Below are 23,544 nucleotides of genomic sequence, written 5' to 3'. Positions count from 1 at the left end.
TTACATCTGCAACCCACTCAAGTCTCCCCCGCCTGCGGGGTAATGCCTCAGTCCCCCTCCCCTGCGAAGTGAGTGTAGTGCCACAGTGCAACAGCCCCGCAGCAGTGACCCTATGTGGTACATGGGCTGTCCATCACGGACCGGGCCACGACACAACCACGCCACTGTTGGCACCACAGGGATGGCCACTGCCAACAGATCAACCAGGAAGTGGCGACTCCAGTAGCTTTTCTGAATCGTACCGGAGTCAGACGAGTCATCCTCGGCTGCAGCAGCCCCTGCTGCACCTTGTTCTTTAGTTTCATCATCATTGTTGTCCTCATCATGTGGTCGCACAACAGCAATGCTAGCTATCTCGTCATGTGAGGTAGATCTCCTGGGTTGGGAGGTATGAGGCTTTTCTAAACCTGGTGACAGTCCTAGGCTCTGCTGTTCTGTCTCCGCCTGAGTCAATCCTGCTGATAAACCAACTTCCTCCATGCTGAGATTGTTCACTGTTGTCCCACACTGCCTGCTTTCTCCACAGCATGCTCCAAACTTCAGCTCACTCTGCATCCCTGCTGAAGTCTCTTCAAGGTCACCCAGTTCTCCTTGCATCACCTCCTCCTCACCCTGATCTTCCTTTTCATTTCCCTCCACAGAGCTTATCTGCCTCTGTTGTCCTTCATCTTCTGGCCTCGTCATGGTTGTTTCATCAAGCTTCTCTGTTGCGTCATCTTCCTTCTCTTTGTTTTCATTCTCCTGCTTCTCTTCTTCCTCCAATCCCCCTCTCAGAGGTCTTTCAATAGAACACGCCACAGTAGCAGAACGTGGTAAGGGAGGGACCACGGGTGTTTTGGACAGTGGGATTGGCTCTGTGGCTGTACTCAGGACTGTTGCTGTGGTCACTGAAGTTGTGGTGGTGATGGAATCCAGCTCCTCCTCCCCCTCATCAGAAACCCAGGTGGAGGTGGGGCTGCAGGCTTGGGAGCGGAAGGTGCGTTGCTCTGCAATGGTATCCAGATCAGAGGGGTAACCTGCTGTAGCTGGGATGGGGCAGCTTTCAGTCTGAATGCCAGTCTCCCGCAGTGGGTGCAGGTAAAGGTGGTGGTGGGAGAGACAGGGGTGGCTCATACAGCTAACTCCACCCAAGCCGCAACGAAAGGGCGCCAGCCGATCACCTGTGCACAGCTTCTCATAGGTGGAGGAGTGTGGTATAGTGTGGGGCACAGAGTGTGACAAATTGTGAGGGAATGAATGAGGTAAGGTGTGAGAGAAGGAGTGAGGAAGAGAATTGGGCAGAGAGTGGGGCAGGGACTGGGGGAGGGACTGGGAAAAGTTCTGCGTATAGGTGTTGAGTAAAGAAGCTGTCTCTTCAGAGAGGAAGGCAGCCTCCAGTAGCAGGTCGGCCCTGCTGGGGATGGCACTCTCTCCCACAAAGCCACTGTCTTGGGTGCCGTCACCTGACAGACAGGGAAATTCCTGCCCGTTGCCATTCTGGTCTGCTAATGCCTGATCAGTGAGTTTAGTGTAGGTGGAGCTCCTGGTCAGAGAACGGGCTGGTGAACCGTCACAGGAGCAAGACCCCCTCCCACCTATTGCTGGTTTGGATATTCCCCCTGGACTCTCCCCTGAGACCGATGCTGGGGCCGATCCGCCAACACGGGTGCGAAATCCTGGTATGGCTCCCCCCTCTTTGGCCAATCCAGCCTGGGCTAACTCCATACTGAGCAGAAGATTCTCTAGCTTGTGGTTCTGAGCGTTGATGTCCTGGAAGTACTTCTGGACCCCTGCATCCCCACTGAGCCCCCCGCCAGCGTCGCTGAGCCTAACACGGACAGTGTCCACAGCCTGTTTGAGCTGCTGGATCTCCTGACGTGCCTCCTTCAGAGCCAGCTGAGCCTCCACACGGTGACACTCCTCCTCAACCCAGTCTTCCTGCATCCTGTAAAGCTGGCCTCTCAGCTCATCGATCTCTGTGTCCCTACAAGGGTGAAGATGGATATGAGACAGACCAAGAGAAAAAATGAAAAGTGGAAAGTGGTGCAAAGGTGTGACAGTTACCGTTTGTAACCTGATTTCTGACACTGTGTGTCATGATAACCTCTATCCAGGGTCTCACCTGTCTTGCAGTGTGTTGATTGTTTCTTTTAGCCTGGCCCGCAGGTGACGGATACACACCTCTTTCTGCTGCAGGGGTGTGAGGTACTGCTCTGGTGGAGGAGGTCGAATACCATGGTTGTCTGTACATGACGTGTACTTCTGATGACGTCTGGGACACACAGATGGGCACATAAAGGCAGAAGTGTTAAATCACACTAATTTGGTCTGGGTAGCAAACCTCAGCTTTGCCCTTCAGTGCTGAGGTGTCTGTGAAATCCCAGCCCGGGGTTTTGGTGCAACTTGCCTACTTAAGGAAAATTTTGGGTTTTGAAATATCACATCATTAAAATCACCTTTTCGACATAATGTGACTACCATGTGTTTGTGCCTGCCACATGTTAAGCTAACGCTTACTCTTTTGTTACTGATGTCGTTGTGCTTCCTGTTTTTCATCTTTGTGTAATTGTGTCAGTCAAAAGACAATTTTCCACTATGGTGGACAACTGCTATGCTAATTTTTTCTATTTTATGTTTTGGTCTTCCCTAACTTGGGGAAATGGGGTCAAGTTATTTGCAATGACATTTTTTAGAACTGAAAACAGCCAAAAACTACCTTGAACCAATATGTGACTCAATACATCAGCAGAGCCTGGAGTTTGTCACTACAAGTAACACCTTTAACAAAACACACAGCAGCTTGAGTTTACTAAATGGATTTGAATGACTTTGTGGTTGTATCGTTTTGCCAACCAGCTGAGATGCAGCGAATGTGGTCACAACCTCACAACCTCCTCTTCCTTATTACAGCATTGGATAATGACCAGTATTGTGACATTGCAAAGAACCTGGATTTTTGATATAAAACATCATCACTTCAGTTCGTCCTTACAGACATACATGTTTAATGTGTCATAATTAATGTTTGTATCAAAATAAGGCAGTTATAGCTAAAAATATTGTTGCAAAGTTTGACCATCTAATTCAAATTAGTTAATATGTAACGCTAAATGTAAAATTGTAAGGGTAAAATAATTAGTTTATGTGACATATATATATAACTATTTAGATAATGAATTGAAAATGAAATAGTGAGGGAATAGAAATGTATGTTGTAATATGATCAGCTCCTGAGATAAGAAAAGTGGTTTCAGTTCAGTTTCTGGAATGAGTGCAATCAATCAAGTAAGGGAGATTTTAGACAGTTTGGGGTCTCACCCTTTAGTGGGACTGCAGTCACTGCCTTTACAAGACCCTGAGTTGCTGCTGCTGCTGAGGGAGGCGTTGCCAAAGGGATCTCTGTTACTGGGTGTGGCCGGTGTCCGCCTGGTCCAAAGCAAAAAGGGAAGTGTTAATGTATTTCTGACAAGCGACCACAATCCAGGTCTGTGATCCTTTGAGAAAAACCATCATGACTAAAACAAAAAGCGATCCAGGTCCACTGACATGCCAGCACAACATAGAAATGGACAAATACAAAAAGACGCAAAACAAAACACACTGCCAGCAGCTGAAACGAGGACACACACATCTCTGGCCATGTACAGTGGTGTTGCAGTTTTTCAAAAAGAGAGTGCGCTCTGTGAAGATGAAAACCAAATATCAAAACAGAAGACAGAAGTGAAAGAGGCATTCCTCAAATTAAATAAAGCGTTTCTCATTAGAAGATAAATTCAGAAAAGAGAAGAAAAAATAGAATGGGACGTCAGACATGATGCTTTGGAAACAAGTCTTTCAGATGTTTTGTACAACACAACATCAGAATCTCATCATTCCCATGCTTCACAGATTCAACACCAATGGGGAGAAAACAACAGGGACTTGGAACAGACCGAGAACGAGGGGTGGAGGAGAGGGAGTTTGTAGAGTGGCTATGGTGATCCGGAGACTTAGTGGATGCGTATCCTTTACTTGGCGACTTGGCTGATGCATAGCCTTTAGTTGGCGATTTGGTTGATGCATAACCTTTAGTCGGGCGCATTGAGACCATATAGCCCGTCTCCATGGGGATGTAGTCTAGCTCTATGAGCCTGCAGTAGTCAAACCTGACCGGGCAGAGACAACAGGAGGTTAAATCACAGAGGGCAACGAGAGGACCACATCTGAATGACACAGCGTGCATGCCGCGAGGAGTGCACACTGTGCCACTGAGGTGAAACGCAGCTCTTGTGGATGCAGCGCATCATAGAAATGACCAAATTCATTCTGTCTGAGCAGCAGGCAGCAGATGCCAAAGGGGGCCCTCACTTACTAAATATCAAGATTTTCAGTTATTAGGAGTTTACCGGCACAGAACCAGAGAGAAAATATTCTTTTGACAAACTGATGAATCTTTTGTTAGAGACCGCATGTAACATTACATTTACATTACTCTCAGACTATTCAGTTCAAAGAAGTTCCCCCGTCAAAGTCTCCATGCACAAAAGATGTGATTTCAAATCTAGGTGGACAAATTTTAACCTTTGACACATCAGATTCCCCCCAAATATGAAGTCAGTGCAACATTGATTTCATCAGGTCTTTCTCTCTACACATCACCTTCTGTGGAGTAAATACTCTGCTCTTCCCCTGATATGGACAACCTCACCTGCACCGTGAGGGCAGGTTATAATTCATATTTCATGACCCCCTTTTGGAAAAGCGCTTATTCAACTTTGTGTTGAGTGTCAGATGAGACGATCTTTGAAACAAGTCAGAGGTATGAGCATGAAGACTGCAGTTACATGATAAAAGATTTCAACTAAATGTTAATTAAAAATATTGAAATTAATCATTATACAGCCGCAGGCTGAAAACAACATCAAATCCGTTATGGATGTTACTTTGTCTTAAAGTATAGAACACAGTTACATTTTTTAAGAAAGGCAGAGGAAAGACCTAAGGCAGTAATTTAAAGAGATGAAATGCAGTTGGAAACTTTTCAATTGGAGCTGGTTCCCTGGGGCCTGATACTGCACCACAGTGTTGGTTTTTGTGAAATCCAAAGAAATCATATCCAGAGAAGTGAGGGCTGGGTATGACCTGCTCTGGACTGTATCCTGATTGGGTGGAACGGTGTTGGGCTCACAGTAGCAAAGCCCTGTAATACATAGCCTACTTTCCGGTGTATTTTCCTCATCATTTAAAAAAAGCACATGACTTGAAACTTCAGACTGAAACCATAGACTCAATAGGAAAATGTTTATTGAGGTGATTACCTTTTAGTTTCAATTTTTAACTAAAATGCAACCTTTGCTATCATTCCACTGAGAGTTGTTTCGTTTCACAGCGCACTTATTTGAGCGGTAGCGAGGACAAAGGGAGGCTGATGTGTGATGAGCAACTTATGTCCAGACAGTCTTTGCTGAAAACAAACAACGTTTTATAATCAACGCATATAAATGTTAATGATCTGTTACTTTAAGGATAAGACTGTTGCCCAATCACTGACCTTCATGGTGGGAGGAGGGGAGAAGCAGGGCCAATCACAGCAGCCATTAGGGATTTGCACACAGGACACAATGATGCCACAAAAACCCACCATTTGAAAATGGGGTCACACTCGAGATATTGACTGCATAGCATTTCTTTGAACATCAATATGTGAAAAAAGCCAAGACATAGACAGAGCAGAGGGAGGCAGAGGGGGTGCACTGAAGCTGGAGAACAGAAATAAGAGTGGTTAAAGTTTGTGAGTGTGACCCAGCTATCTACTGGACCTGTGTCTGGACTGTGGGTGGTAGCTGATGACCTGGTGGACATGGTGGTTGGCTGGAGGAACTAAGTATTTCCCAGGTGTCAGGTGTTGCTTATTGTGAGTGGGACGAGTGCTGGATTGTTTCTTGATGCTGTGGTTAGTTTCTGGTGGAGACAGAGACTTTGCTTAGGAGACACAACGTTTCATTTCCAGCAATTTCAGTGTCTCGCCAGCTTTTTGCTTTGGAATGGTGAGTGTCTGTAAAACATGATGCCTTTAGATTGAGCTGCTGTGTAGGCCAGTGATCATTCGTGATCACAGTATGCTTGTAGAGCACAGCAACAGCACTATTTCAAACGTGCATGTAGCCGCTAAACACAACTCAGAAAAAAAAAAAAAAAACTACAATAAATCAAATGGAGTTGTAATCCTCTGAGTCTAGTCCAGTAATTTGCACTTGTGTTTTTATTGCGATATCAAATCCCTGAAGGACAGTTTGAAACTCTTCAAGGCAGATCAGTTGGACAGTGCTGCAACTACTGATCGTAACCCTGAACTAAGCCCTTAAACAGTGCTGGACCAGTCAGGCCAGCCAACAGGCCAGTCAAACTTTGGATTGTATGACAGAAGCAAAAACACAAGCGCAAAAGTACAAGGACCGGACTAGAAATAGAATGTGGATAACCAGGGTTAAAAGTCCTTTTTTAAAACCTTTTTGAAGGATTCTTGTTTAAAAAGATCAGGCTGATATAGTGTATCCACCGTGTTCTGGAGCACAGTTAACTTGATATGCTAGCTAGCAAGGGAATTTAAAATCTGACAATTTAGACCATTAAAGAAGCCGAATTACAGTTGCTGCAAACCCGTTATACCCACTGTTTCATAAAGTACTACCTCCATCATTATTAGGAGCTGCATATACAAAGTAAAAGCCGAAATGAAAAATCTTGGCAGACAGAGGATGCAAGGCTACAGTCAGTTTGAGAATAGAGAGGTCAACCATGTCCAAGGAAGACAAGGCGTCATAAGTGTGTTGGTCTCGTTTGAGTGGCTACAGTGCATGCTGGAGCTATAACTACAGCTATGGGGCATGCTTGGTGAGACTATAACACAAATGTGTCTCACGCAGGTGGCGCGGGCACAGGAATGGCCACTGGCGCTGTGGCCGCTGATGCCGGGTTGGGAACCGGGACAGGTGAGGACGCCAATATTTGCTGTAAGCGGTGTTTGGGTTGTAGCACCTTCAGAGGGTTGAATCTGAGGAGGAGAGACGAGAGAGAGGAGGACACCACAGCTACAGAGTGATCTGTCTGTAGCTACACAACCACCACTGGGTCTGGTTTATGAGGGAAATTATCTGATATCCACACATTAACTACAATTAAGCATCACCAACTGGATGAGAATACTGATCATAACACTTAGAAACATTATAATAGGAGACACTGAGTTAATATAGAGTAGAACTGATTAGCTTTTCATTCTTCAGTTCACCAGCCAACAGCAATGCAAAACGGGATCCCAAAGGTATATAAGCAGTGATTGTGTAAAACTGGACAACACTGACTGTGTACAACAATCAATGTACACATTGTGTATAATTCATTTATAATTTAAGTCATCGTTTATGCAACCTTATTGGAGCATTGTCTTTCCAAAGTGAGAGGACTAAGGTCTGAGCGTGAATAGCTTAATGGAGAAGAATTTAGCGATGGTCCCTGGAGTGAACAAAAACTCAGCTTTGGGGTCTTCTGTGTGAAACAATAAAGGAAGTCCAGTAGCTGTAGGAGAAAACACATCAATATACTATGCTCAGTGACCCATGTTCAGGGGGCTGTAAGCTTGATGCTCAATGTTCAGTGTGTAGGAGCTGGTATCTAACTCATTCATAATAATCTATCGACTTCTAAAACACAACGGCTGTTTTGTTTTTTTTTTTCATTTAGTTTTCAACCACTTCAGTCCAGTTCAATCCAGTTCAAGGTTGCAGGGGCAGCAGTCTCAGAAGGGAAGCCCAGACACTCCTTTCCCCAGCGACTTCTACCAGCTCTTTTTTCAGGATCTCGAGTTGTTCCACAGAGAGCCAGCAGATCTGGGTCTGTCCTGGGTCTCCTCTCAGATGGGCATACCCAGAACATCCAGAAAGCCTCATGACCAGGTACCCGAACCACCTCATCTGGCCACTCTCGGGTGTAAAGGAGCAGTGGCACTACTTTGAGCCCCTCCTGGATGTCCAAGCTGTAAGGGAGTGTAGCTATTTGTGTTTATTAACTTTTTCTCCTGTTTCTTGGTTAAGGAGGTAAGCTGGTTGTCTTTGTTTTTCTTTTCTTTTTTTTTGTCAGGTTGGATTCCAAACCTTGGTTGATTATGTTTGTTATTTTGGCTGTGCCCTCCCTGGCCCCTTTTCTACCTGGGCAGCTCTGACGGGGGTCTTGTTTGAGAGTTGGGAAAGAGGGGAATTAAATATTTATGTTTTTCCCTGATTTCCCCCTGGGGCACAAGACATTGTAGCAACCACACCACTGCAGACGCTGCTCTGATCCATCTGTCCAGCAAGTCCCCAAGGTACTTGAACTCCTTCACTTGGGGCATGAAAATCCTCCCTCTCTGACCCAGAGTGGACCCTTTTCCAGCTGACCATGGCCTTGGAATTAGAGGATCTCACTCAGCTGCAAACCCTCCCAGTGTGAGCGGGAGATCACTGGCTGATGATGCCAATGGGATTATTTTGTTTGTGAACAGAGGAAATAGGATCCTAAGGCTGCCAAATCTGACTGCTCCTGCAAGAAATTCTGTCCAAAAAAAATTATGAACAAAACTGGTGACAAAGGACAGTCCAGACAGAGTCACACCCTAACTGGGAATTTACTGCCAGCGTTATGAACCAGACAGCGACTGAATGGCCAGTAGCATCCCATCCACCCCATACTCCTGGAGCACCTCCCACAGGATACCTCAAGGTCTTTTAAAAGCCACATTGTTCCTCCTGAATCATTGACTAATAGATGGGCTCCTTTCCAGCACCCAGGCCTAGCTCTTCCTGGGTCTGAGGGCTGTGATCCCCCTATAGTTGAAACAGACCCACTGGTCCCCCCATCTTGAAAGGGGGAACCACCACCCATTTCTCCTACTCTAGAGGTACTGTTCCCAATTTCCACACAATGTTGTAGAGGGGTGTAACCCTAACCCAAGACAGCCCTACAACATCCACAGTTTTATTATTATTCATTAGAGCTGACAAAAACAAACATGAAACATCCACCGCTGCACAGGAAGTAGGTACCGCTCGCTAACATGTCACTGTTATACAGGACTGCCAGATGGGTAATGATTTCTGTGGCACTTCCAAATCTTATTCACCACGATCGTTCATAACCTGGGCCACAGTTTTCTGTCGTTCTATTACAACCAAAAGAAAAGTCAGCTGGACTGATAAATTAGTGATCTTTGATGCATATGACGTTTTCATGTTTCAGTTTGTGTATTCTGTGCAGTCTGGTGAAGGACAACTACAAGCACAAACTGTAAATTTGGTGTAATGAGTAATTTATGAATGTATAAAGCAGGGTGCATAATGCATGATCCATTAGTTAGAGTTTACAGCTGAATTAATTCAATCCTGTAAAATGGCCCTCTTGTTAGACTCACAACACACACACACCAACAGGCACTAATAGATAAACCACTGGTTCTTACAGATATTTTAATGGAGAGGGGAAGACACCCTATATATGGAGAACCAGAGTATAACAGCAGGACAGTTTAGCAGTGTTGATTCCTAATATGTGTCCTCCAAGATCAGGCTTAAAACATTCCTCTGTGCAAAGACCACAGTTATAAAGTTCAAGTTCAACTACTGTTTCTTTAGTCATGCTGCTGTAGGCCTAGACTGGTGGGGACGCACCCTCCCGCTCTCCCTCTCTTTCTGTAGGTACTGGGTGCTTATATATGAATCACGGTTTATATTGGATGGATGGAGACACAATCTCATTAATCAGTTCTCTCTCAATGAGAGAAACATATAAACAATAATGCACTTTATTTCAACAAATCTATCTGTATTATTAAGAATTCATCACCTAGAACTAAGAATCAATGCAGAAATCCCAAACACCTAAACCTTGCGTGTGTCAGGTGACGAATGTATGCTCTTTAATGTAATGCAGATGACATATTCACATGTAAATAGTGATGGCCCAAGTCTCTCTTGTTTGATTATTTACATCAGTTTTTTATATGCATGATCATAAATTAAGGTATGTTGAAAAAAACAAAAACAGGCACCACAGGATTCACATTCTGTATAACAGTCTTTTTTATTATGCATATTCAGGGGTGTGGCTAAAAGATAAAGAAGCAGCTCTACTCATTGGCTACTTACCGGCGAGAGCCTGACGCCGACCTCCGATTGGCTGGAGCAGGGCCAGACATGGAGCAGGACAGCCTACACAACCTCGAGTTTCTTCTTCTGTCCTCACTTACAGCTCTTCAGCTCACTGGTCAGAGGCTGGAGCCTGGAGGAACACAGGCATGACTGGTGAATGGCCACACACACACACACACACACACACACACACACACACACACACGCCGTTTAGCTGACTGCCTCTGGGCTACACTCAAGCATACACTTTACAAGTACATACATGTACTTTACATGCACGGCATCAGACTACAGCAGCTAATCACATCCCAGCCAATCATCATTCATCTGTATAATTTGAGACCAAAAACAATAGAGTTGAGCAAAGGCAATAGATGTTTTCCCATCTGTACTGTGTGCATGTGTGTCCATGTCTGTGCGTTTGTGTTTGTTGGTATGAGACATGATGTGGGCGTTTATCATTGATCTCTGTATAAATATTGTGCCAAACACATGGCTGTGATGACACGAGGATAGAGCCTCCACTCTCATAAACATTTAATCACTACGGGCTCCTGCAACCTCACCCAACTCATCCTGGGATTATGTGGGAAAATGAAAATACTGCAAGTGTTTTTACAAATGTTTTCATAGGTAAATCATTTAAACCAGATCAAATATTTCCGGCATCTCCTGCGAAGAGAGAAGCAGTCGGAGAAATAAAGACGATAATGCAACACCCAGAGTGGAACAAAGAGCATTATTCTCACCAATAATAACATACACAACTAAGCAGTATGCCTCTTAGTGTGCGTGCGTGGGTGTGTGTGTGTGTAAGTGTAGAGCATCTGCTATAAGTCACCTCTCTGTAACGACTGGTACAGCTAATACAGTCAGTTAATAACGACACTTTATGTAGGTGGAAAAAAGCCTGATATATTTGTCTCTATCCTGCATCACTTAATAACAGCTTATTCATCAAAATCCTGTGAACACATCATTCATTCATCCACCTCCTGTACATCATCTCAACATCATCTCAATCTCATGGTTTTTACAGCATCATTCTACAGAATGACTAGAAGTGTCTGTCTTGGATTGTGTGTGTCATGGCCGAACAGGAGGGCTTTGGTGTTTATGTGCTCGTTCACCTGTCATTCAGAAAGGCAGGCTTTCAGTTATAGAGAACTTTAAACCTTCATAAAATGCAAACAGGGGAGTTATATGACTCTGTTGTGAAAGAGGAAATAAGCTTCTGCTTTTAGACCTCTGGATTATACCCTGTGAGTTGCCAGCTTGTCCAGCTTGCATGTGCTTTTTTTTTTTTTTTTTACTGAGCTAAATCCAGACTAATGCCTCTGAATCCTGTTTCATTAATGACTTTCAGTTTCAATCAATTATCAGTCTTTAATAAGGTGATGTAACCTACCTGGCTGAATGGTCACAATTAATGATAACATACAGGTCAAAGCCATGAAGAGAAAACCCAGGGAACTAGCAGACATTACTGAAATCTGATTTGCTGCTGGAGCTGCATTGATAAGTCCATGGAAAATCATACAAACTACTTAGTAACATGTTAAAAAGCTTTGTCATTTTTGCTATTGTATAATATAAATATATGCAATGATAATGGATTCATTTTCATGAATTGTAATTTCATTCTACAAAGTGTGAAAGGAAGGCAGGACGCTGTAATTTGAGCTGGTCTCACGCTGTTGCATGAGATCAAACCACAAGCCAGCACATCATTCAGGATTTATTTGATAAGGCCTGTTACATAACAGTATCCCTGGCACAGTGAGCCTGAGCTAGGCTCACACACAAGCAGCTTCTGTGCTGATGAGACAGAAACACAGAGCAGGTAAAAAAGACAGCCATGGAGCAACAAAGAGAGGGGAGAAGGGGGCAGGAGGAGGAGAGAGAGAGGGAGGTCAATGAGATGTAAGGAGGTGGTAGCACAAGCATGGCTGGAAACAGCACAAGATGAGAATCTGGACCCAGAGCTCTGGAAAGACATGAGACCAGATACACACAGACAGCTGTTGTTCAGCTCCCTCTATGTCCGCAGCAGAGGACACGCTGCAGTTCCTTTTATGAAAGACAGTGTGACCTCAACTACTCTCTTTGTTTCTGAAGCAAACAGCATTGGTGCGGACATGTTTGCATGTGTGTGCAGTCCATGCACACTGACAGCAGAAAAAACAATACGCTGGACTGAGAGCTGCTTGTGACATGTAATCCAAGAGAAAAGTTTGGATGCGGAGACAACGGACAGCGCAGACTGCAGTGGTGGTGCAACTCACGACTTGCAGCTTATGGGCTGGACACAGTGGGGAGGGAAAGGGGGGTGGTTGACTCTGTACTGGGGAAAGTATGACTCAGCACACCAGCTGCACCAGAGACTGCATCCGTTCTGACACAAAACAGAGGTTTGAGACTGTTGGAGGGCCTGGGGGTCTACAACACTGAGTCAGTGCTGCTGGTCCAGGATTAAGGTTAAGTCAGACAGAAGTCAACAAAATGCTGAGTCGCAGCGCTGTGGTGAGTTGCAAACCAGCATCTTGCCAAAGTGTCACAAGTAATTAAACATATGTGACTCAAAAGTTTTGTTGTTCCATTACACACACATATTTAATCGTCACTGTTGTGAGCTCGGCAGTTAGCGGTGTTGCCTGTGACTTCTTTCACACCATGCATAAATACATACACATACAATTTAATTTCAGCCCCCATCAGACACAGACTGAGCTCTTCCTCAGCTGACTGCGAGGAAGGTGAACCAAACAGGCTGCTAGCAGAAGCCTGAAGTCTCTCTGCATTTAAATGATGATGATGATGACTTATTCTTTCTCGTGTTCACTGTTATGATTCAGGTTTTCTGACTCTCCCTCTCTGTGTGTTTCAGGTCAGGTGATGCAGGGGGCGTTGCCTCACTCTGCTGCAGTGGCAGACGAGGCACACCTGCATCTGTTCCTCCTCATTAGTCTGCCCATTTACCCTAATTTAGAGAAAACACAAGAAACTTGTGTGACAAAAAAAAAATGGACCAGACTCAGTGATTACCTTCCTAGCAACAAACTCTTGCCCTGCTCTATGTTCCCTACAGATAATATCCAACTAGGCCAGTGAGCGGTGATAGCTAACATGTCTTTGGGGTCATCAGGTGGGAACCTGCTTCCATCTGCGTTTCGTCTAGTTAGTCCCACAACACCTCCAGGAGGCTAGACCGTGAACACTGGCGTCCCAGAGTCACCCCCTAATGCCAGCCTAAAATGAAATGAAAAAAAACGAACCATTGCAGTGAACAGAGTTGTCGCCACTCTGTCTCTAAAGGCACTCTGGTGTAAACGAAAGGTTTTCTGAATACGGTGAGATGTCCGTTTCTGAAAATAGCCAGCCATGTGTAAATGTAGCCTTAGTCAGCCCCGCTGATTACTGCCCCATGCTGTTGTTTTTCCCTGCCTCATGTTTGCACCCATTTTTCCAGTGGTGTCATTAAACACTGTGGAACTTTATTCTGTTGTCTGCTCTTTCTCTGCTCAAAGCCTGTTCTGAGCTCTGGATCCAGGCCTCACTCCTTAATTAACATACAGTCAGCAGCTTGTTTTAGTATCTACCTGGGAAATGCTGCATTGTGGTTCTTTAAATACTGACAAAGTTCAAGAACAAGATGCAGTGAATTTTTATTTCTTTGGTTTGGTAAAATAACATATGAGCAGAGTAGATAAATGAGATCAACGCTACACTGTAAAAAACGTCTGTAGAAAAAAAAAGTCAAATAGCAACAGTAAAATCAAAAATAGTATATCACTGTAGTAAACACATTACCATAACTCAGGTTTTTGAGTCATTTGATTGTAATTTGAAACCTGTGTGTTGGAAAGAATGAAAGAGTTGATGACTTCATATTTCACTTGAGGGGATGTATGTCCTGTCTTCTTATATCTCCTTACACTTTCTTTCAGGTAGTCTACTAGTGGTTGGACTTGACATGGACTCATCAACGTCTTTGTTGGCCTACTAATCTACCCTTGTGATCAGATTCCACTCTTGTCAAGGATAAATGGTGGTAAGTGATTGCACAGTTGACCATGCATCAATTTAACAATAGCAGGCTTTATGTTAATCCCTTTGTAAGCACTGGTTGTCACCCAGGAGACTGGCCACACACCAAAACAATGAGAAAATGAGAAATACAGGCTGAGGGCTGAGTCTCAGGAGAAAAACCACCACACTCTTCTAGTGGGTCATGAGTGATGGTTCAGAGGATTTATGTTTGTACAAGTCCATATGTTGTTTTTTTGAAAATTCTGCCTTCTCTACCTTTAAGCACAGCATAAATCTAGGCCTTTCATAATCTAACTGTGATGGAAGTAATGGAGAAACTGGTTTACTCTTCATAAAAGATGATACAAGGAGACTCGGATGTATTACGAAGGAAACATTTACTGACACTTGATTTAGGTGAATTCAAAAGTAAAATAACAAGTGAGAATGATCCCTTTAACACCTGAACCATACAGTTTTTTTAACAAATAATTTCACCTTCTCCACAGCTGGATAATGCAAGGCTGTCAACTTTGCAAGAATGCGGCATGGCCAGATTCGTTGTCATTGTTATCAGCGCTCAGCTTCAGTGAGTACATTTAAATACATAGGCTTCTGAACTGGTGCTGCCATTAAATGTTTTTGTTTCTTCATACCTGTTAATAAGTATGCCAATACTTACATGGCCACATCAATAATTATGCTTCCCTTACATGTCTACTACCCTGTTATCTGTTATCTATTAGATCTGCTAAATCTGTTAACTGTTTTAAGCGCTTCTTGAAATCATATCCATTGGCCTTTTTATGAGATTTTTTTAAACCTACTCTTTGTTCACCATTTTTTTTCTGTTCTAACTCCTTTGATTAATGTTTTCTTTGTTGTTGTATAATTATTGTAATTATTATTATCATTACCAATTTTTTCTTTGTTTTTTGTTTTTTGGTTGCAGAGAGATTCATGCCAGTCCACAGTAAACACCTGATTGAGAACTGCTGGTGAATCATCAAGCAGGAATGATGACAACACCTGCCCGAAGTTCCAGTTTCCTGAACATTGTCCCATGTCTGTATGAGACTCTGTCCCACCTGTCTTCAGTCAAGTCTGGACCCACTGACTCAAACACTTGTCTTGTCAAGGCTAATTAGAGGTAAGCAATGGTTTATGTCAGTGTAGCAAATGAGTAGATGCAAGCACAACTCAAACTTCGCTCAATCGATCTCCATCAAGTGCACAACTTCATACAAACAAAAATCAGTATTATGGACAGGATTCCCACAGTCATGGAAAACATGGAAGAGTCACGGTATTTTAAAATGTAATCTTCCAGGTCTAGAAAAGTTTTGAAATTAGGTAAAATCATGCAGATTTTTGGAAACGTCATTACATGTGATGTAACTGTCTGTAGGCTATCTTCCATGGATAATAATGTTTAACCATGACTAGCTCCAAACCCACAAAACCTGGAGGAAAATGATGAAAATCCAAAACGATTGCATGAGAGTCTGTGAGAGCCGTGAAGTTATTGGACACTCAGTTGCAGGTGGAGTTTGCATGTTCTCCCCGTGTCTGCGTGGGTTTCCTCCCACCGTCCAAAGACATCGATTCTAAGTTGACCATAGGTGTGAATGCGAGTGTTAGTGGTTGTTGGTCTCTGTCTGTCTCTGTGTGTTGGCCTTGAGATGGACTGGCGACCCGTCCAGGGTGTACCCCGCCCCTCACCCGATGTGAGCTTGGATGGGCTCCAGCAGCCCTGTGACCCGGATATGGATGAAGCGATGAAGATGAGTGAGTGAGTGAGTGAGTGAGTGAGTTGCAGGTGTGATTGATGTCTCACAAATAATTCCTGGTTTTGTCACCACAGAAATGGCAACATCTTGCTAAAAATTCCCAGTTTTGTTGCCACAAAATCGCTGATGTCTTTTTGCCATCTAACACAGCTATGCTGTGATTCTCCAGTCAAGGGGCGGGCCAAGCAAAGGAACAATTTTCAAACAATGGATCCTAACCCTAACCCTAACATAAGTACACTTCTGTTCACGTACTTAAAGCGAACGGTCATGGAAATTATGGGGCCTTTAAAAGTCATGGAAAAGTTTTGGAAATTTTGTCTGAAAATGTGCAGGAACCCTGTATGGAGTATAGTTTTGCAAATCACTGTTTGTATTTGATAGCATATCAGGCGATGCATAGAAATGTATGTGTTTGACCACTCAGTATTTATTTCACTCATGTCGACTTGCAACATAAATACACAGAGACCTCTCCTCAAGCAAACACAATCAACAGAGCCACAACCACACAATTGCACTCCTGCTGTTGCACCAGCTCTAATGAAAGTGTTGTAATTGTTAAAGTATCTGTACTATTGTACCGGTGTTAAAGGCAGGGGATTGCCGTACTTTCTAATATCTGTATACTGTGCGACCCTGTTTGGCTGATTACTTGGTCAGGACTCTCTGCATTTAGGCTGCAATTCAACAACGGTGAAACAAATACTGATGATCACTTGGTCCTAAAAGGTGACTGTTTCTACCTTTCACACTAATACAATAAAATAAATGAAATACTCCTGATGAACTGCAAAATGATATTCCAGAGTGCTGGTTTTATTCTATGTATAGCTCATTGGAGCTCAGTTTGACAACAGAAGGCTGAATTTATCTCTGGGCACTGCATCAATCTAACCTTTGCTTTGTTTCTGTTTTCTGGCTGCAGAGAGGATCATGCCACTCTACAGTGGACACCTGATGGACAACATATGAGTCTTCAAGCAGAACTGGTGACTGCTGAATGCTTTAAGTTCCAGTTTCTTGAACACTGTGTCCATGTTAAGAGCCCTCTTCAGCCAAACTGGACTCAGTGACTCGTTAGTGTTGATCAGCTCAGGGCAAGTGGCTCCTTTTTTCATGACGTTTATTTCTTCCACCATGGACTATATGGACACACAATGTCTTTTCAAGATATCAACACTGTCTTGTGAGTATACTGGACAAGTTCTGTATTTCACAGAGAATGCGTGTATGCAAAGAGTGGTTCTTTTATCAATTATCGTCTGTACTTTGGTTGACAATGGGCTTAATTGGTTATTTCCTTTATAATTTACCATGTGCAGTTGCTGACTGTAAAATCTACGCCAACAAACTGTAATGTAATATGTGTTGTACCATATTTTTTACAGTGAAATTCTGGCAACCACAGCTGTCAGTAAATTACCGTAAAGTTGAACTTTGCAATACCGTACTATATTACAGTTTTAGTTTTTTTTTCACTGATGGGCTGTAATTAGGTTTACAGTATCTGTTATTTTTAAAAGAATTTACTGTAAACAGGTTTGTATGTTTACTTATGTTTACAGCAAATTACTGTAGACAGGATTATATAATAGCTGTTATTTTTACAGCTAATTACTGTAAACATTATCTGTTTTTTTCATAGTAAATTACTGTAAACAACAGTTCTCTACTGTGAAATTTACAGCATACTGTAATGTCTCATCCATTGTGACCATATTTTCTACGGTAAAATTCTGTCAACCACTGCTGCCAATATTTTACCATAAATTCTACGGAATTTTTTTTACAGTGCAGTGACACAAGAAAGCGGATGTTTGTGTTCGTTTTCCAGTCCACAATGCCACATTTGGTCCTTTAGGTCTACAGCAGTTCTGAGGCAGGGAAACACGACTTATTGGACTCTGTTTAACATTAAAACCAGACACCACTAAGTTATAAATAAAAGTTGTCTCCTGTATTTGATTTCATGAACTCTACTGGTTGATACGCTGAACCCCCACACATAATTATTTCCCTGTCTTGTAGTGAAAAATATGATAAAAAAGTGTAACATTATCAATGTCTCCTTTCGCTCTACATCATGACAGTGTGACAATGAGCTGCCACGTACAAGGCTTTGTATTTGAACACAGACTCTGTTATTATTCCGACCTATGGTCATGTTGCTGTGAAAAAAATCAAGCCCTCTTCAGTGTTTTCACATTGCACTGACCACAGACTAAGCTTTCATCGATTTAAGATAAAAGATCTTTTACAAACACAAAAAAGTCTTATCAAATTCCTTCTCTTTTGGCTTTAAACCAAACAAAGTTGAATCAATCCCATGACTCTAAAACATAAAGTGTCAACACTACTGGCTGTCATTCACAGGGTTCCATAAATATTTGTTATGGCCTGCCTTTGTGTTTAAAACAGCTGCCGTTCTTCACAAGCATCCTACACACACTTCTTCATATACAGGAAGGTTGCCCAGCATCGTAGACAACAGTTTATTTAATCTGTCTCTGTGGATTTAAGACTGATCCTGGTGCCTCCCTGAAGGTTCTGATTTTGGAAAAACACTTAAAAGTGTCTACAAACAGCTCTGTATGAAGTTTAGTTTTAACTCAAACAATGATGGCAAAAAAAGAATAAGGCAAATATGTTCACAAAAATATCAGAACATACGTGTAAATGGTCTCATGCCCAGTTTTTTGTAGCAGCTTTCTACCGTTCACACAGAGGGCTTACATACGGTTTCCTTGCTAGTAGCTAACAGTTAAATGACGTGGTACTGGTCTTTTACTGTGTTAGACAGTTTCAGGAAACATGCTTTCTTTTCTTTTCTTTTGTTTTATCAGAGCTGAACAACTGTGTGTTTGCAACGTCACCACAACAAACCCACAAAAGTGAGCATGATGTTTTATCGGAGGTTTTCAAACTGTGCGTTTTGGTTTTCTATGAAAAATGAAGACCATCACAAGTTGCCTGGTTAACTTCCAGTCATCAGTTCTGAAACACGGCCAGTATCTAGTATATCTAGCAGCAGCAGCGCCAAACAAATTGTGTCTTTTTTGTCTTGGTCCATGCCAGGATAACCGAAGCAGAGCTGCTTTTTCATTCATCATTTCAGATTTTTACTGTGAACATCATACAACATAACTCACAGAAAGAAACCTGAGCCAACATGCAGCAGTAAAAGGTTGAAAATTTGATGCTTCTTTTGTTTTACACCCAAAACAAGATACAAACAAACAAACAAACAAATAAATAAATAAATAAATATATCTGGTTTAAACAGTCAGTTTCTCACTATAGGCTGGGAACTGACTTTTGATGCTCTATCAATATAGAATCTAGACCTGATCTATAAGCCCACCAGGAGGTCTACCTTTATAAAATGTAGGAGCTTTAAAATGGGGTTTAGCTGAACATTTTCATCCAGATAACATCGCCATGACTCAGCTGTTGTATATGTAATGTTGTTGTTATTAATCAAAACAAACAAACACACCTTCACTGTGTAAAACAACATCTACATAAACACACACATGCTTGAGTAGTTGTAGAGCATGTATGTTGTTGATCTATGTATATGTTTACGTATGCTGGTGCATGCAGTCACTGCGGTGAAGGCTGTTTAAGCTGAGGAATAACAATTACTCTGCCAACTGTAAAAGCTACAAAGTGCCTACACTTCTAATGGACAACATGAGGCATAGGAGCAGAATGGACATTAGCCTAATGGGCAACTACACCTTTTTTCAAGTCTCTGTGAACATACATCTACTCCAAGACTGAAGAGTGAAATAGCAGGGTATTCTGAGTCCAGAGCAAATTTCTTCTTCTGTAGAAGGTTGAAAATAATGCTTAATACAAAGCGCAAATGGTGACTTTTGGTTTTCACAAGCCAAACACAGGCCAGGCCAGTCGTGCAGAGTCACCCTGCTGCTGCAGTAAATGGACGCAGACCAGCTTTGCTAAGATCATGCAGAGCACAGCAGTAAAGCTACAGCACATCTTCAACTGGACCAAGTATCACACAGAGGGTGCAGGGGGAAGAGGAAGAGGAAGAGGAGGAGGAGAAGGGCTGTGTAGCATCCTCTCATAAAACTCAGTTTTCTTTCGGACTTTTTGCATCATTCCAAATGGATTTTGATACGATTTCGACCTCATTTTGTATAGTAAAATGCTCACACCATTAGTTTACACAACTCTATTCTGTGAGGTGATTTGGAGATACGTATCCGCATTTTAATCAGGTCAAAAGCTCAAAATAAATTACGCTATGGGTTTGTCATTACTGAGCCAAACAGCAGTGATTAAAAGCCTGCCAGAGCAGCCTAAATGATCATGCTAATAATCTGTGTGAGCTTTTCTCAAAGAGGAGCACTGATAGAAACAGGAAATCAATATTCACAATCATGTTAGTACCATGTGGGAGGAGCTCAGACTCTTAGTCTCTGCTATCTACATCGGGATCCATTCAGGAAAAGATGCACTGTAAATCCTCTGCCAAAAATAGCGTCATACCTTCATGATGATGCAGCAAGCCTTAGAAAACTGTCCAAGATGCTCTATACTCTATAATGAAGCGTATACCAGAGCTGAGTTGACAAAAGCTCTTGGTACAGTCTGCAAAGTTATAGCTGACATACAAGTAAACCTGATGCTGTAGGGATGCAAACATATAGTTAGTCTCTGAGTAGAAGAGAGATGAAAAGGGGACATTATGGTTGTTTTGACTGCAAACAATTTCAGTGTTTCAGCTTATTTGAGAAATTTAAGAAGGTTTGTTTTTTTTAGCTGTCATGAAGAAACAGGACTGTTGTAGAGTACACTTATGCTTGTTATTTATTCTGTTTACTGGTTATTTTATGGATATTTTTTGAAGCTTTTGTTTAAATCAAAATAAATTGTAAATGTATGTACTTTTATACTTGTCAACCATTCAAAGGGCTTCACAATGGAAGCCACATTTATCCATTCACACACATTCACACTGTGTTTCCTATTACTACCTATACAGATACAGCAACATTTTTATTTTATCTGCCACTGCACGGCAAGTCTGGATGATTGCTTGAGCAAATATTCAATGTCATGGTGTCTGCACCCCACCAGCAGCTGGCTGACAGCTTCACAGACACGCTGGTGAAAATAAAGCAGAGGCTGAAGAGTCTCTCCTCTCAGGAGTTGGTGAAAACACAAACTAACCTGCATATAATAATGCTGATGGTGCTCCATAACTGCTAGAGCTGTAAAAAGGAATTGTCCAGTTTCTACATATTTAAACATTTTGAAAACACAGGCCACACGGTTTTTATTGTGTAGTCATTCAAGTCAAAGCACCCCTACTAGAAAGTGAACCTTTCTCTTATTGTTTTAAACAACTATAAAAGTTGTTTAGTTTGAGCTGGTCAGGCCTCTATCAAATCCTCAAATGCAACAGTATCAGACAGAAAATCACTCTTCAATTAGGTTTTTCAGAACTAATTGAAAAATATACTCATCATAAGTAGCTGCGTCTCAAGATTTCTGATGTTTCCAAATGTCTGGAGCGCCCACAAATCTCCCTCTTATTCCCAGTTTCTCGGCTATTAGTAACTCTATCTCTAATTATAGTTCAAGACACTGACAGTGGCATGTTTTTTTCTTCATGCAGGATAAAACCACTTGCACGAAAATGCAGTTTATCTCCACAGCAAGAGCTGCTGTGGAGATAAAAGCTGTGACTGACAACACAACCAACTATCCAGAGGAGACTAGTTTGCAAAATAAACTGAAATGAATGAAATGTTGCACAAAGACCAGCGCTGCAGTGCTGCATCCTTCAGGATCAATAGTGGTTTGTGATGATGATTATGAAAGGAGCAAAAAGGGACAGAATTTGAGATTTTCCCATCACACAGCGGAGCAAACAACATGCTGACTTAACAACTGTCAAGTCACCATGGCGACGGTCACATAGCCACTTGTGAGGAACGTGTGCAGAAGGAGAGTTGCCATTGGTCGAGCTGACAAGATGTCCATGCTGCAAAGGACAAAAATGACCTATAGTAAAGGACAGCAAATGAGAGCAAGTGCTGAGTCTGCAGCCGCGTCAAAACACACAGTTGTGTCCGTTCTCTTCCTAAAATCTGATTTTCAGACACTCTGCAGCGTATACAACATCTACTTGTTGACTGTTGTTAGTCAAACGAAAGAAAACAAAACAATAGAGAGGCTATATTAAACCACAATGAGACATGAAACAGCTCTGAAGAGACACAAAATGGGAGGAAAACTGAGCATCCAGGTGGAAAACAAAAACAACAACAACAACAACAACAACAATGCAAAATGAATATGAAGAGCATCTGTTTCAGTCTGGCCTCTTCAGGGTCAGAGGGGCCTGTACACATCTTTGTGCATGTGTCCTTTGTGATACAAGACTCTTGTATCACAGCGTCTGCCCATATTCACTTGCTAACTTCTTCCCATAGTAAGAATTCTGCAGATCATCACACCGTCACCATCAGCTCAGAATATAAGACCAGTCTCAAGGCCACACAGTAACCAGTCCTGCCACACTGTTCCTCTGGTTACATTAAGAAAAAAGGATTTCAAGCCTTCATTGCAAGAATTTTGGAGATAAACTGAATTAACTGCATGAACACTGTGCAACCCCTGCAGGCTGCAGGCCAGTTCAAATTGAATGAAGCTTTGATATGATTAGAGCAACTGATGGCAACAAAGCTGCATCTGTCAGTTGGAAAAACAGAAAATGCTGCAAGGTCAAGCTGCAGCGCCAGGCGACGTGTCACGACTCAGGCTCCCTACAAACATGGACGGCACTTACTTTGGGTCCGACCGGGCCGTTTCTCCACGACGAGCCCGAGCTGCAGGCAGGGACGTTTCTTTTCACCCAGAATAAAAAGTACGTGTGAGCGTCCTGCCTGTTGTGACGCCGACACCGACGGAAACGTGTCTGTGACGCCCGAAGACCGCGGGGAGTCACACGCACAGACATGATGTCAAGACGCGCAAACATCTGCCAGGGCGCAGTACGCAGCGTCCATCCCTCCATCAGCTGCACCAAAACAAACACACAAAGGCACGGCCAGCTCCATCCTAGTCCTTCCACCCTCTTCACTCCACATCCTCTGCAAAATGACATCTCCGGAGGTGTCAATGACAAGCCCCGGCCTCCCTCTGCTTACCTGTATCAGCCGCCGTCAGTCCCGGCCTGAATCCATAGCTTCCCTGCGGTTCTTCTCCGAGAAGCTCCGCTGGATGGAGCGGTGATCCGGGCTCACACGCCCGGGGAGGAGGGGAGGAGAGGCTGGGGGAGGGGGCGGGCCAGGGGGATTCGGGAGGTGAGCTGGACGGAGAGGTACAAGGGTATATGGAAGGAAGCATCTGCGTCACATTACGTCAGGTGTCATATCTTTAAAGGGAAAGGCCACTCAATTTTGTGAGGATGACTCACGACTCAAGACCAGAGTTGCCAGATCCGCTTGTTATAAGCGACCGTGTCGCTTGCAAATATCGTCAGTCGCGGGTTTTTGGGCTTGATATTTAGAGTGTGGTTGCTTATTTGAGCTTGCTTTGCACCCTGT

The 23,544-nt window shown here is 43.0% G+C and overlaps 1 protein-coding gene across 1 annotated transcript; it reads right to left on the bottom strand.

The window, feature by feature from the left end:
- Window positions 1-23,344, bottom strand: snphb (syntaphilin b). Its single transcript, XM_029505866.1, has 9 exons — window positions 23,146-23,344; window positions 22,785-22,913; window positions 10,137-10,167; window positions 6,881-7,012; window positions 3,999-4,124; window positions 3,298-3,405; window positions 2,102-2,251; window positions 1,321-1,963; window positions 1-1,197 (listed from the first exon to the last, which is right to left on the bottom strand). Exons 1-9 carry the CDS (start codon window positions 23,342-23,344, stop codon window positions 1-3), a joined length of 2,715 nt encoding a protein of 904 aa, XP_029361726.1.
- Window positions 23,345-23,544: the final 200 nt, after the last annotated feature.

Source organism: Echeneis naucrates, chromosome 7 (assembly GCF_900963305.1).
Source record: "Echeneis naucrates chromosome 7, fEcheNa1.1, whole genome shotgun sequence".
Lineage (NCBI taxonomy): Eukaryota > Metazoa > Chordata > Actinopteri > Carangiformes > Echeneidae > Echeneis > Echeneis naucrates.
Note: the sequence above shows the minus strand (reverse complement) of the source record. Positions and strands in the feature narration are given on the sequence as shown.

Coding starts and splice junctions, on each gene's coding strand:
- snphb (XM_029505866.1), bottom strand. CDS start 23,344: ATGCTTCCTTCCATATACCCTTGTACCTCTCCGTCCAGCTCACCTCCC. Junction 10,168..22,784: donor ACGGCCCGGTCGGACCCAAA/GTAAGTGCCGTC, acceptor GCCCTGCTCCAG/CCAATCGGAGGTCGGCGTCA. Junction 3,406..3,998: donor AAAGGCTATGCATCAGCCAA/GTCGCCAAGTAA, acceptor GCTTTGGACCAG/GCGGACACCGGCCACACCCA.